Genomic DNA, 13,586 nt, shown 5'->3' with positions numbered 1-13,586 from the left:
ATCATCAATCATTAATAATCAAACTATTCTGAAAGCTTCAAAATATGTTTATGAAATTTTCATCAGTTTTCCCAATATTTTCGTGAGAATTTAAACAATTTTTTGGGTTACCCTAATAAAAGATCTGGGTTCGAATTCCATACTAATTTTCGTGGGTTTGAAATTGACGCCCCTCTCGCTGCACGAAATAATACTGCATCTGTATAGGGCCAACGAGAGCTTGTATGGAGCCCGGGATTAGAACGAACCTCTTTTGCCATTTTTTTTTTGAATAAATGAAGTACCTTTTTCTTTTTTTTTACTCTTTCCGCCCTGTGGGCACTAAGAAGGCCTCTTTTTGCAAGCCCATTATGGGTTCGGCCAGGCCCACAATGGGGCTGCCGGGTGGTGAGGAACAGGGCCCGACATATCTGAACGGACCACCCCCCGAAAAATTCCTGGTGATTTTTCGACCCATTCGGATTCGAGCCCGGGTCCCCCAGAGCGGTAGGCTGTCACCTTGACCTCTCGGCCATCCGGCCGCCAAATGATGTACCTAGAATATTAATAAAAAGCCATTTTAAAGATTTTATTTTTTGTTAGTAAAAATAATACTAATTTATGGGAGTAGGAATCACTACGGTCCCTAAGTTTTCTCTAGGCCAAAAGAAAAATTCCCAGCTTCCCATCCCTCTGGATAGCCCTTTATTTAGGCAAATATTTATGCCTAAATAATCTATGCCTAAATATACATATGCCTAAATAACCCTCTGGATATTTAGGCATATATAATGCATCTCTATAGGTTAGCGGATCTAGAAGTATCCAAAGATAATTAACTCAAAAGTAAAAATATTTGAGTAATTAATAAATACCTTTTATCGATACGTTAACATTATCATTATTATTAACACGACGATTATTTTCTTACCCACGGCTACCTCCGCATTTTATGGTGGCGGTAGTGAAATGTAAACAATATGGCTACGAATCGAGGACAATGCATGTGGATATCTTTTAAACTTGGCCCACCAGTGGCCAAGCGGCTCCGTTCCCTGAACACTAGGAGTTCGATTGTTGGTTCGAGCCTCGCCAGGATGGGCTGTCCACGTGGAGTTTTCCCGGTTTTCTCCACGACTGTAACGTTGAATAGGAACCGGTTACCCTTAAAAGACACCCGGAAGGCAGTATTCCCTACTGAAACAACAATAAATAAATAAATAACTACTAAACCACGTCACATAACATAGCCATCGAAAAACTTACCACGCGCGCCATAGCTTAGTAGCTCTCGCTCAACACGAAAAGACAAGATCTTTTAAACTTTATATTAAATAATGGTTCTATATCGCTCTGTCCCTCTTTGCAAATATAAACAGGGAGATTATTATAATGTAAGACATTATGTCCCATAACTAATTAACCTTAATTAACATAGGATCAGTTTTACACGAATTCTTTATAATTCATCATGCTAATAAAGTTATTTAACAGTTAAATAGATACCTTTTACTTTTGAAGGTTTGAGGGACTGGTTTAGTTAAGATTAGGTAAATACTTAACCTTTACTAAATAGCAAACCACGCCTTTAGATTAAATTAATAAGAGACAACAAATAAAATTTGATAAACCATTTATGACAATTTTCATTGCCAGAACAGGTGCAGTTAATTTATTTGAATAGCATCAGCAGTTAAACAATCCCTTTTTTTCAATATTCCTAGGCGTTGGTGTTTCCCGTCGGTTACAATCGCGGATGGTCCGGTAAACCATATTTGTCATCGTAAATATTTTAAAAACAATATTTTAAAGTTTGAACAAATAAATTTTAATTTTTTTTATGTTAGTGGAGAGGACTTAAGTCCCTACAATTCTCCCCTTATATCTGTCACTGTTTTTAAGTGCCAGATGGCCGAGTGGTTAAGTAGTTAGTTCACTGGTTTGAGGTCCAAGGAACAAATCCTTCGGGGTCGAAAACACCTGAAATTTATAGGAAGGTGGTCCGTCCCATTCTTAATCACTCAGACATCTGATAAAACACACAATGAGCTTGAAGAAAAGACTTTCTTACTGCCCACAGGACAAAAAGAGCAAAGAATAATTTCATTTTAAAATAGTTTTTTGAAGTTATTTTAAATATTATGAATTATTAATATTTTTATATTATTATAATTCTTACATAAAAATTAAAGTATCTTAAATAAAATTAAGAAATAAAAAAAAAATGGCAGTCGAATTTCGGGATTTTAGAAAATAGCGCGCCGTCTAGTATTCGTTTATGGAACTATTGAGGTAGACGTATAGCATTTGTTTTGTCATTCAAATTTATAATCTTAAATTTGATATGTTAGCATTCGTTTTAATTACTTTATTAACATTTAATACAGAATAAAATTGCATAATTCTAGAATTTTTGACATTTCTTGTATCTATTTAGTCAATGGTCGATCTGTGTCGTCACATTATATCGATACGTAAGTGAAATGGATTAATTTAAATATTAATCCATTTCATTAGTAACGTGCTATTTATTTACGTCTCTTGTAAAACCTTCAGTAATTGGTAAACAAGCTTAAGGAACAAATGTTTGTGTCTGTTGTTATGGAGATGCAATTCTTTCAAAAAATATATTAAATCTATATATTTTTGTTATCGTTGAATGTACATTCTGTATTGTATTGAATGTACTATACTGTACAGTACATTATGCATCCATTTTGTAATGGTGTTTTGGTTTGTAAACAATACATTCTGATATTACTCAAGGGTTTAGCATCTCTGAATAACATTAACAAAATGGATAGGAACAACTGATAAAGTTGTTAATGAATTAGTTATTCATAAATTACAATATGTGACCAGTTCATACACTGTTATTTTCAAGGAATTATCACATCCACAGACTCCAAAAATACTAGACAATCAACAACTTTATTTTACCTAGATTGCATTATGGAAATTACAATATTTTCCTCCTCGGTGGGCTTTCTTTCGTACAAGCTAAACGATGCACAAACGACACTTTTTCAATACTCTAGTTTTAAATCACTTTCATTTGTTATCTTTCACCTCATTCACCGACACTCCTCCTCCTACTGAAAAATAACAAATGAAGGTAATGACGACAAGGACTGTGGATAATATGTATGGTTAGGAAAAGAATACAGGTACTGCAATAATTGATAATATAATTAGGTTAATTTTTTAAAGAATTTAAACAATAATGTTTTTTTAAAAAATAGGAAAAAATGATTTTATTATGGAAATTAGTAAAAAAAAAAAAAAAAAAAAGATTGGAATATTGAAAAATTGTGTGAGAAACATTTAAAAAATTTTTAGCAGTTGTATAATTGTAAATTTAATGTATTTGTTGTATATTTACTAGAGTATTGAAAAAGTGTTTGTGCCTTGTTCAGCTTGTACGAAAGAAAGCCCACTGAGGAGGGAAATATTGTAATTTCCGAAATGCAATCTGGGTAAAATAAAGTTATCGATTGTCTAGTATTTTTGGAGTCTATGGATTGGATGTGATAATTCCTAGAAAATAACAGTGTCTGAACTCTGGTCACATTGTAATTTAAAAATAATAAAAATGAAATGGAAGCAAAAGGATAAATCATACTTATTCATAATTTGACAGACAGTTCTTGCTGAGGATAAAGATATTTGTATTTATCACATTTTAGTGGAGATTGTTATTTGGACAGTGCTCTATAGCTTTGGTCAGAGTTCAAATCACAAAATAAGATATAATTATTGATAAACAGTGACATGTCTAAAATTTTTAATCAGCCGATTCAAATAAAAGAATAAATGACACCTTTAAAGATATATCTATGTAATTGTTGAGATGCAAAGAATATAATCAGATAAAAACTATTGTTTATGAATATATTTCTACATAACAGCTGATTTTGAGTGCCAGGGAGATGCAAGGGAGCAATTTCCCCTCCTGATACTAATATCCTTTTTTTTTAACAGTTGAAATTTGTATATATGTAAGTGTAAAATTAAACTAAAGCCTCTTGCCAATATGTAGAAATTTAAACCATAGAATACAGTTTCAAACATTCAGTAATGTCAGAGATGGATTAAGGTCAGTTGAGGCCCCTTGCACATAAGAAAATATTGGGCCCCTTAAAAAATAGACACAGGGAAAATAAAAATACATGTTAACTATATTTTTAAGTAAATAAAAAATATTATGTACTATTTGAATATCATATTATATTCAAATTTTACTACTGATTGTAAACCTCTGTGTAATTAAAATTGCACATATGTAACCAAACTTGGTGACATCAGGAAAAAGTGTAAAGTTTGGGTTTTGCAGGGCTCTTCAGAGATTGGGGCCCAGGGCACGTGCTGGCACGCTCGCTGTTAAATCTGCCTCTGTGTAATGTAATAAAATATGATTTTCCCTTTTCACATTCATATGAAACTAATGATCAAACTTGTGTGAGTGATTTGTTTGGTGATTTCATGTGATTAATATTCATATAATACGTTTAATTGTTGTAATTAACATATAAAGTAACATATATGGTAATGCATAATTCATGTATTGCAGTTTTATTTGAACAACATTTCATAATTAATTAAATGGGATGCAATGTTTTTAGTTGCACCCCTTGCTAAATTTCTGGGTTTACTACTGAGTGTATTTATAGCCAAAGATAATTTATTGATTATGAAATAATTACACAATAAAAATACACAACCTTTAAATTCCAGCAATTTCACAATCTTTTATTGTGTTTTGTTTCTGTTTGTTTAATTATTTTTAAATAATTATGCTTAGAATCTTGCAAAATTACAATGTAGTGTAATATGCTTAATTTTACTTTCTAGTTGTATTAGGATTCGTACATTTAATATGATTAATATTATATTAACCTTATACAAATAATGAAAAAATAACTTTTTGTAAATATACTATTTATATTTAAAATGTAAATTTGTTTTAATATTGAATATAAAATTATTTTGTTAAATTATTAAATTTTCTGTATAAATTATTTAGTTACAGTAATGTAGTAATATACTATTAAAACGTTTCATTAAAATATATATTTAAACTATTTTTATTTTTAAATAATGCTAATCTTTATCATTTTTCTTTTTTCAGATTTTAAGTTATAAGCAATTGTAAACATTGAAACTGTTTTATATAATGTCATGTTCAACTATATATTGTGATATTGTTAATGTTGGAAACATTGGTCAACAGCCACTTGTTGATATTTTGGCAAATGTTTCGGCACTGTCCCGTGTGTCAGTTGGAGCTTATCAGGTAACATATTTTGTTTCTTTTTGCATTTATGAATGTTGTTACAGAGATTAAAAATATCAAAACAAATGAATTTTAAGTAATGATGATAACATCAACATTTATAGTAACAGCAAAGCACATTATCTACTTGTTAGATATATATTTATGAAATAACAATAATTTTTAAGTGAAGTTTTAAAATTTAGCAAGCTATCTGTAGTGATTTTCTTATAATTCATGTCTTACACAAATGATTTTTATCTTTGACATTCTAAATTTGAATTTACAATATTATCATTAGTATTCAAGTGTATAATCTGTACAGACAAAGGTTAAGAATGTGCTTAATTAACTGTTGCATTACAATACAGTACAGTAGTGGTTTGCAAGACAAATACATAACCAAAATGGAAAAAAGTCTAGAATAAAATAGGAAAAACTCTTAGTATAGGTCTTCCAAAAAGAAATGCTACCATTTTAAACTACTGTAATTATTTTAATTATTATCTGAACAGTATTCATTGTACACCAATCGATAGAGTAACTGTTTGATTTTCATCTTCCATCTGCATTCAAATATCTTTTTGTCTATTGCTTTTAGGAAGTGCCGTAAATAAAAGTGGCACTTTCACAACAGAGAAGGCATTTTGTGTTTTCTGCAGTCTGCAAACATGGAATCAGTCATTATTGTGTAAAAATAATATTTGTCTTACATGGTAGATCACTTTGAAATTGCCTGTTGAATCAGTCATCATTATGCAATGTGATGACTGATTCCAACTTTGCAAGCTGCTGAACACAAAATGCTTTCTCTGTTGCAGATTTGCCATTTTTGTTTATGGCACTTCCTAGAAGCAACAGACAAAAAGATGTTTGAATGCAGATAGTAGATGAAACTTGAACATTTACTCTATTGATTAACATCATATATATTGCATAGTTCTCAGATAATAATTATGATATCTACAGTAATTTAAAATGATAGCATAGTTTTGGAAGACTGTATTAAACTGTAAATAGAAAATATATCAAGTTAACGAAAATAGGCAGTCAACACTTATGATGTGCATTGATAGGAAAATTAGATATTGGTATATTCCATTACAATCTTGTAAATATTGCAAGTTTACTGTACTGATTTCTATAAAACAAATATTGAATGCCCACCTCATTTCTGTAAGGTAAACATTAAAACAATATGTTACTGCATTATGAACCAAACAACATTTATAGTTTGTTTTTCATATTTTTCAGGAAAGGAATTTAAGTTTTATTATAGTTATGTTAATATTTTAATCATGGTTGTGAAGTCAGAGTTAGAACAATTTTGCATGGTGTCAGTTGGAGTTGGAAAAATGCACCATTTCTGACTCCAATCTTGATATAAACTTAAACTTATATTTAAATTACAGACTTACAATTAAATATTGGTTGTAAGTGTAATGTGTAAGATGATAATTCCTGTGGTAGTGATGAAATGTCTTATACTTGTAGTATCATCATAGTAAGTTTGGTATTATCTATATCTATATCTATATATATATATCTATATATATATCTATATATATATATATAAAAATGGACATGTATGTCCCTATATTTCACTTTTTCGCCAAAACTACACATCGCACGTGAATGGTGTTTGTATGTGGTGGTAGCCCCAAGTCTCCATTCGTGCATAGGGGTGGTTGCGTCTCGATAGCTATAAGGGTGCGGGAGATATGAGGCTGAAAGTGGTTGAAAGTGGCTTTCTATTTCGAATGTTTTGTTCGAATTTGTTCGAATTAAATTCGAACATAAAATTCGAATATTGGTTCGATTATAGAACGATTGTAAACGTTCCAGAAACGTTGAAAATAGTTCGTTTGACCGGACGTGAACAGGAGACATTCAGAAATAGAATCGGGACCAGGTCTCTAATTAGTCTGGAAACGGGGGACCTAATTCTTGCATTCTGTGAAAATGGGTAAGATTGGCTATAATGTAATTATCTTAATCTTCACTATCGTTACTTTTTAAAAACCCAGCGAAGCGGGTCCTTGCAGCTAGATTCTAGATTACTTAGAAAAACAGTCTTTTATATATATAAAAAACTATATTACATACAAATGTACGAACAAATAAAAACCCAGCGAAGCGGGTCCTTGCAGCTAGTTAATATATATTGAGCTTTTATGAAGATGGATTTAAAAATCAAGGAGCTAGAGTTGGAGTTGATGACTTCAGATACTAATTTCAAGACTGCTTCATTTTAAAGAAGTTAATGTTTTATTTGGATACATTTTCAAAATATTAATTTAAATTCCAAATATCATTGACTTTGCACTAATAAAAAGGTAAAAAGTCGCATTTAGTTATAGAAATATCTTATTTATTTTATTTCTGTCTGTAAAAGAGGCAAAGTAAATGAAAGATTGATATATTAATTGATTGTAAATTATATTTTTTCGATATCTAAATAAAATTTTATTTATTAAATTTGTTTTCTTTATTGTTATAATTAATTAGGTATTTTCGGAAGTAAAAGCAACTCTGACTGCTGAAGTAATCAAAATGTTACCAATGGACATACGAGACATTCTGCAGAAGTATTCTATATCAGCAAAACTTGGAATTGAGTTAGAGAACGGAAGTACTCATCATTCCCTTTACGGAAACTTAGAAGACATTATTGAAGCTTATAGCAAATTACAATATTATCTTTCTGAAAATACAAAATATTTCAACAATGAAAGCACTACGATGAATGATCTCAATATTTTAATAAATAAAAATACAGATGGTATTGATGTATCAAAACAAACTTCCGATGTTTTGAACTTCAGACAAGAAAAAGAAAAATCAAATACTCAAAAATCAATGTACAGATTTAAGAAAACAAATTTAAAGCAATGCTCAAAAATGAATGACAATCAGGCAAGTAGTGTATATCAAACTGAGCAAGACTTAAATGATAATTTAAATTCTAGAGCTTCCAGGACTATTAATAATGAAGAGAACAACACTTCAGAAACATTAAATATGGAAAATAAAAAGAAGAATTATGAGAAATCCTCACCATATAAATATTTCTGTGATTTGTGTTCTTTCAAAACAAAGCGAAGCAGTCATTTTGCCAAGCATAGTGCAATTCATAAAAAGGTAAATTATTTTAATTTTTAAGTTTGAACAAATATGTCATCAAATTTTTTAAAGATGTACATCCTTGATAAGTTGCAATGAATGAAGTATTTAGTATCCAGTTGGTGAGTTTGAAGTTGTCTATTTTATTCATTACTATAATTTTCATCAGGACAATAACATGCAAAATAAGTTATAAAGTCATTCAATAAATTATATGTATGTAAAATAGAACATTATCTGTATGTTTCCTATATACAGGATGATTCAAAAGGTCTTAGACAAACTTTAAAGGCAGGTCAGAATACAAAAACAAACCAATTTTACTTAGGAACATATAGCAGAAAATTGTACCAGAGTGCAGGACAAATCATGCAAATAAGGTACACAACATGTTTATTAGAACACTCAGATAATGTTTGTGGCTATATATTCCTGACATATCTTTAAAGTTTGTAAGACTTTTTATATCATCCTGAAGTTCTGAACCCTTTGACTGATGTAGACCAAATTTTTTCTAGTTAATCTCTAGGATCCTGCAATTAAAATGTAGGCAACCATGAGACCTGGACATCTTATTTTATCTCCTTGATATTTTGTGATCATTTAAGTTTAATGCATTATTATATAAGTAAACATTATATAATAACTAATGAAGGTGACATACAATCCATGAATCATACTCTTAGTGATGATTTCAAAGAGTGTAAAGTCTTTTTCTGGATTTGGAACTTCAACCAAAGTAGTGTAGTTAATTTGACTTGGCCTAAAATAATGTCTTAATATGGTTTTAATTTTATTGTTTATCCTTATTATCATATATATCAGGGATGAGCAACCTTTTTCTATGTAAGGGCCGCATTTCAAAACTTTTGAACTGACACGGACCGCATACAAGAGAAAAGAGGAAAAAATGCCGGTAAATCACAATTATTTATTCATGTATAATTATAAATTAGCATAGGTATATTTAATTTAGCTTCTGGAACTGATTTAAGCATAATATATAAAAAATATTTGGTTAAATATTAGTCACTGCCGCTAGTTTTAAATTAGTTTTGATTTGAGTTTAGATTAAATTAAATTTAAATTTAAATTAGTTTTGATTTGTTAGCTGATTTCTTGTTTTAATTTTTATTAAATTCATTGTGGGAAAAACTATTTACATGCATAAGTTGTAGAAAATAATGTTTGAATTTTTGCTGCATGCTTCCTTAAGCTGGGAAATTGATATATTTATTCATATTTTATGTGACGTGGGCCGCAGGTTTGCCCATCCCTGATATACAGTATATGATGACAGGAGCTAATGGCTTACTTTTTCTTCTTTAAATGTTAGATTTGTGTTTAGTTGAGAAATGACAATTTGTATTGTGTCTAGAGTGGCAAATAGACTGGGATCAGCCTGGTCACATTAATTTTCAACAACAATGTAACACAATTAAGTGTACATTGTCATTTGACAATGACTCTTTTAATAAAAATTTAACTATTAAATTATGTGTTTAGTCTAATTATAGCCCAAGTTTTAGTATTTTCTAGCAATTATACTGTGTTTCCCCGAAAATAAGACAGTGTCTTATATTAATTTTTGCTCTGAAAAATGCGCTAGGTCTTATTTTCAAGGAATGTCTTATTTTTCCAGGAAGAAGAATTCACATTTATTATTGAACAAAAAAAATTCCAAGTCGAACTTAGACGAGAGTGACGTATATCCGGGGTGTCAAACTGTCATCTTTTTATAGCATCAACATCGGACTCGATGACCAATTAGTGCTTACTGAACCGTAGCACTATGCAAATGTCATGTGGCGTGATTCCCGGCCGACCAATTAGCCATCACCAGCCGTAACGTTATGCAAATCTGTGATTTCCAAGCCATAGTCTTATGCAAATCATGCCGTGTGGCGTAATTGTCTGCTGACCAATCAGTGGCTGTACTTTCAAAAAGCCAACGGCCACTTTCAACCATCTGTCGATGACCGTTACAACTAAGAAAAAACTTCGCTAGGTCTTACTTTCAGGGGGAGGTCTTATATTTCACAATTCAGCAAAATCTCTGCTAGGTCTTATTTTCTGCGGATGTCTTATTTTCGGGGAAACACGGTATAATTAAATGTAAGAGTGGATCAGTAAATAACTAGCCAGGACAACCAGCCATGCTGTTGCTTTTGGCTGGTTATTTATTGACCCATCCTTATATTTAATTAAATAACTGTCATACAGTCCTATAGCAAATATTACAAATGTCATGATCATCGAATATTGTGTGCATGTGTGTACATATTGTATTAATTGCATCCCAGTAGTCAGACCAAATTTGTATGTGGAATGGAAGAGATTACTATTGTATAGTTTCATTTCTAATATATTTACATTCTCATGAAAATTGTATCCAAGAAATATCTCAATAGAAAAATATTTATACACCTTTCTGTTAAATTTTTATATAATTGTAGCATAATTTTAAGTTTTATTTGAATAAAATTATGCTACAAAAATTTTGCTTGTATACTTTGGTTTTTTATTCTTAGAAGTTTACAAGTTGTAAATATTAAATTTTAATGTTTTTTATTCTATACATTTGTTAAATATTATATTATTAACTTAAGATGAAAGGTAAAACTGTTTATATTACTTATAAAATAAAATTTCAATAGTAAAAATAGTAAATAATTTAATAATTTGTCAAAATCAGATATATTGGAGTATTGATACATCTTTTTTATTTTAAAAATATATTTTTTGTCTCTATACTCCTCAGGTTTCATCGTTGTATAAATGCAACAAATGTCCCTTTACCACAATAAGATTGGGACATCTAAGAAGACATCAGACCTTTCATAGTACTTTCGTTCACAGATGCAAGCAGTGCAGATATCAGACTGATAATGCTAAGTTTCTGATGCGGCATGTCAGACAAAGACACAATAGATATGAAGAGAGAAAACAAGCAGAGGTATTGTATCTTAAATTTCGTAGATATTTAACAGTTTCTTATAGATTTTATAGTGTTTTGGACTGTTTTAATATGTGACATGTGATCAAAGTTTAGAGATTGAAAAATAATTAGGGATTGAGGAAGTTTACCAAGTTATTCATAGTATTATACACTATACTATATACTGTATAGATGCAGATAAAATTCAATTCAGTTATTATTAAATTTCTTATAAATGCTTGATTATTTATCATTATGTCTATACAATAAAGTCTGACAAAGTAATTTTTGAGAGGAAAAAAAAACAAGTATAATTTGTTTAGGCATAACTGCAATCCAAAAGTTTCTTGTTATTTTATTAATTGATTATTTTAGTATTTTACACACCAATATAATGTTTATATTAAAAATATTGAATTGTATTTAAATATCACATTTAAACTAAATAAATTTGTTTTTTTTTTATTTTGAAAGGTGTGGGAATGTTCACACTGTCCATATAAAACATCTCGACAATATTACTTTGATCGTCATCAGCAGACGCATAAGGTAAAGGATCTTTTGTCACCTTTACATAGATGTGATAAATGTTGCTACAGCACCAAAAGAAAAGAGCATTATATTCGTCATATGAATAATGTTCATGGTAATCAAAGACCATATTTATGTCATCTGTGTGGAAAAGCTTTTAAACGAGGAGATGCACTGCGTCAGCATCATATCACGCATTCCGACAATGAAAAGCAGGTAGATACTAACATAAAATGTGACATTTGTGAGAAAGTATTTCGTTCCCATTCTCATTTATACGAGCACAGGGCAGTACACTCCACCACTCGTTCTTTTTTGTGTGAAATATGTGGTGCATCTTTTAAAACTCGTTCCGTGCAGAGAAAGCACGTGTTGTCCATACACAAAAATCCTCGAGCATTTTCTTGTCACATATGTGACAAAAGATTTAACACTCAATATGCCATGAAACGTCATCAGAAGATTCACATAGACAGGACTGTCAAAGAAAAGGAAGGTTCGGCAGATGCAAATGTAGATGATACTACTACAGTTGTAGCTCTAACAAGTGTAGCAAATGATGCCTCATCTACATTGACAGCCACCACGGAATATATTGCTGCAGGATTCGATCCAACAGCAACGAGCACTTTGGGACACGTACCAGAAACAGCCACTGCACTGTTATATCTGACCAGTGATACAGGTCAGTACTAATTGTTAAATAATGAAAAGAAACATCTATTTTGATTCTATTGGAAGTTGATTATATATTAAATTAGATTTGTATGAATTGATAATTCTTGTGGATTGGGATAGTAAAATTATTATTAGAAACAGTATTTTGTGTTTTATTTTTAATTTGACCTAGACAAGAGTAAGTGGAGTTATAATTTTCTAATTTGATCAAAATCTTTTATAAATTTTCCAATTTTAATTGTCTTCTAAGAAGTTAAATATGATAAAAGTGTTTTAAATATACACATACATATATATCCCTTTGAATAACTTAGCTGTATTCAATTTTATTGGAGTTTACAGATCTATAACTATGTAAAAATATATAACAGTCTCTCTAGTTTGTCTTTTTTTTATTTGCAATATTCAAGATTGGTAAGTCACAAAAGAATTTACATTATAATCCACATTTTGTGATATATGGCCAAAAGGCTTTTGCACCAATAAACCCCAATCGTTTTGTAAATATATTATTGAGTAGTATGGGAAACCCTGTTAGTTCATAACTATTATTTTTTGCAGCCAGTAATATGAGATTTATATGTAAAGCAATTCGATTAGCTCAAAATACAGCTACTTTGAAATTTGAAGTGAAAATTCTCTCTGAACTGTGATATGCATATATTAATTTGTACATTTAGATTGAGGTTTATGTGCCTCCATACTATAGAATAATGACCAAATTACACTTGTTGTAGTCTAATGTGGCTTTGCTTTTATAATAATACATTTTCAGATGTCACCTTACCAATCAACTATCTTTTTTCTCTCATGAGATAAAAGAAAAAGGGTAAGTTCGGATAAATTATTGCAAAATCCTTTGTTTGCATGTATAGGACGACCTAGGTTTTTGAAGCAGTGAAAAATGAATAAAAATCTCGTCTTACATGCCAGTAAATACAGTAATATGTTTATTTTGAGCAGCAACTAGTATTTAAGTTAAATGCTAACACACTAAATTAAAAATATCATTGTATAAGTTTATTTTATAATGTGCTTAAAAGTTTCTAGAAAGCAATTATTCAG

The 13,586-nt window shown here is 30.2% G+C and overlaps 1 protein-coding gene across 5 annotated transcripts; it reads left to right on the top strand.

Moving 5' to 3' along the window:
* The first annotated feature begins 2,209 nt into the window (after positions 1 to 2,209).
* LOC111624267 (zinc finger imprinted 3-like) lies at positions 2,210 to 12,664 on the top strand. Of its 5 annotated transcripts, none has more exons than XM_023367076.1 (5): positions 2,210 to 2,271; positions 5,108 to 5,272; positions 7,760 to 8,392; positions 11,136 to 11,330; positions 11,787 to 12,664. In XM_023367076.1, the coding sequence occupies exons 2-5, from the start codon at positions 5,153 to 5,155 to the stop codon at positions 12,537 to 12,539; spliced, it is 1,701 nt and encodes a 566-aa protein (XP_023222844.1). In that variant the 5' UTR covers positions 2,210 to 2,271; positions 5,108 to 5,152; the 3' UTR covers positions 12,540 to 12,664. The 5 variants fall into 5 exon arrangements, with proteins under 5 accessions (XP_023222844.1, XP_023222849.1, XP_023222848.1 ...); XM_023367081.1 differs by lacking the exon at positions 2,210 to 2,271 and adding an exon at positions 2,312 to 2,325; XM_023367080.1 differs by lacking the exon at positions 2,210 to 2,271 and adding an exon at positions 2,431 to 2,453.
* The last annotated feature ends 922 nt before the right edge of the window (positions 12,665 to 13,586 follow it).

Source organism: Centruroides sculpturatus, unplaced genomic scaffold (genome assembly GCF_000671375.1).
Source record: "Centruroides sculpturatus isolate CEXI.00-Female unplaced genomic scaffold, Cexi_2.0 scaffold242, whole genome shotgun sequence".
NCBI lineage: Eukaryota > Metazoa > Arthropoda > Arachnida > Scorpiones > Buthidae > Centruroides > Centruroides sculpturatus.
This window is presented reverse-complemented; position numbering and strand designations above follow the sequence as displayed.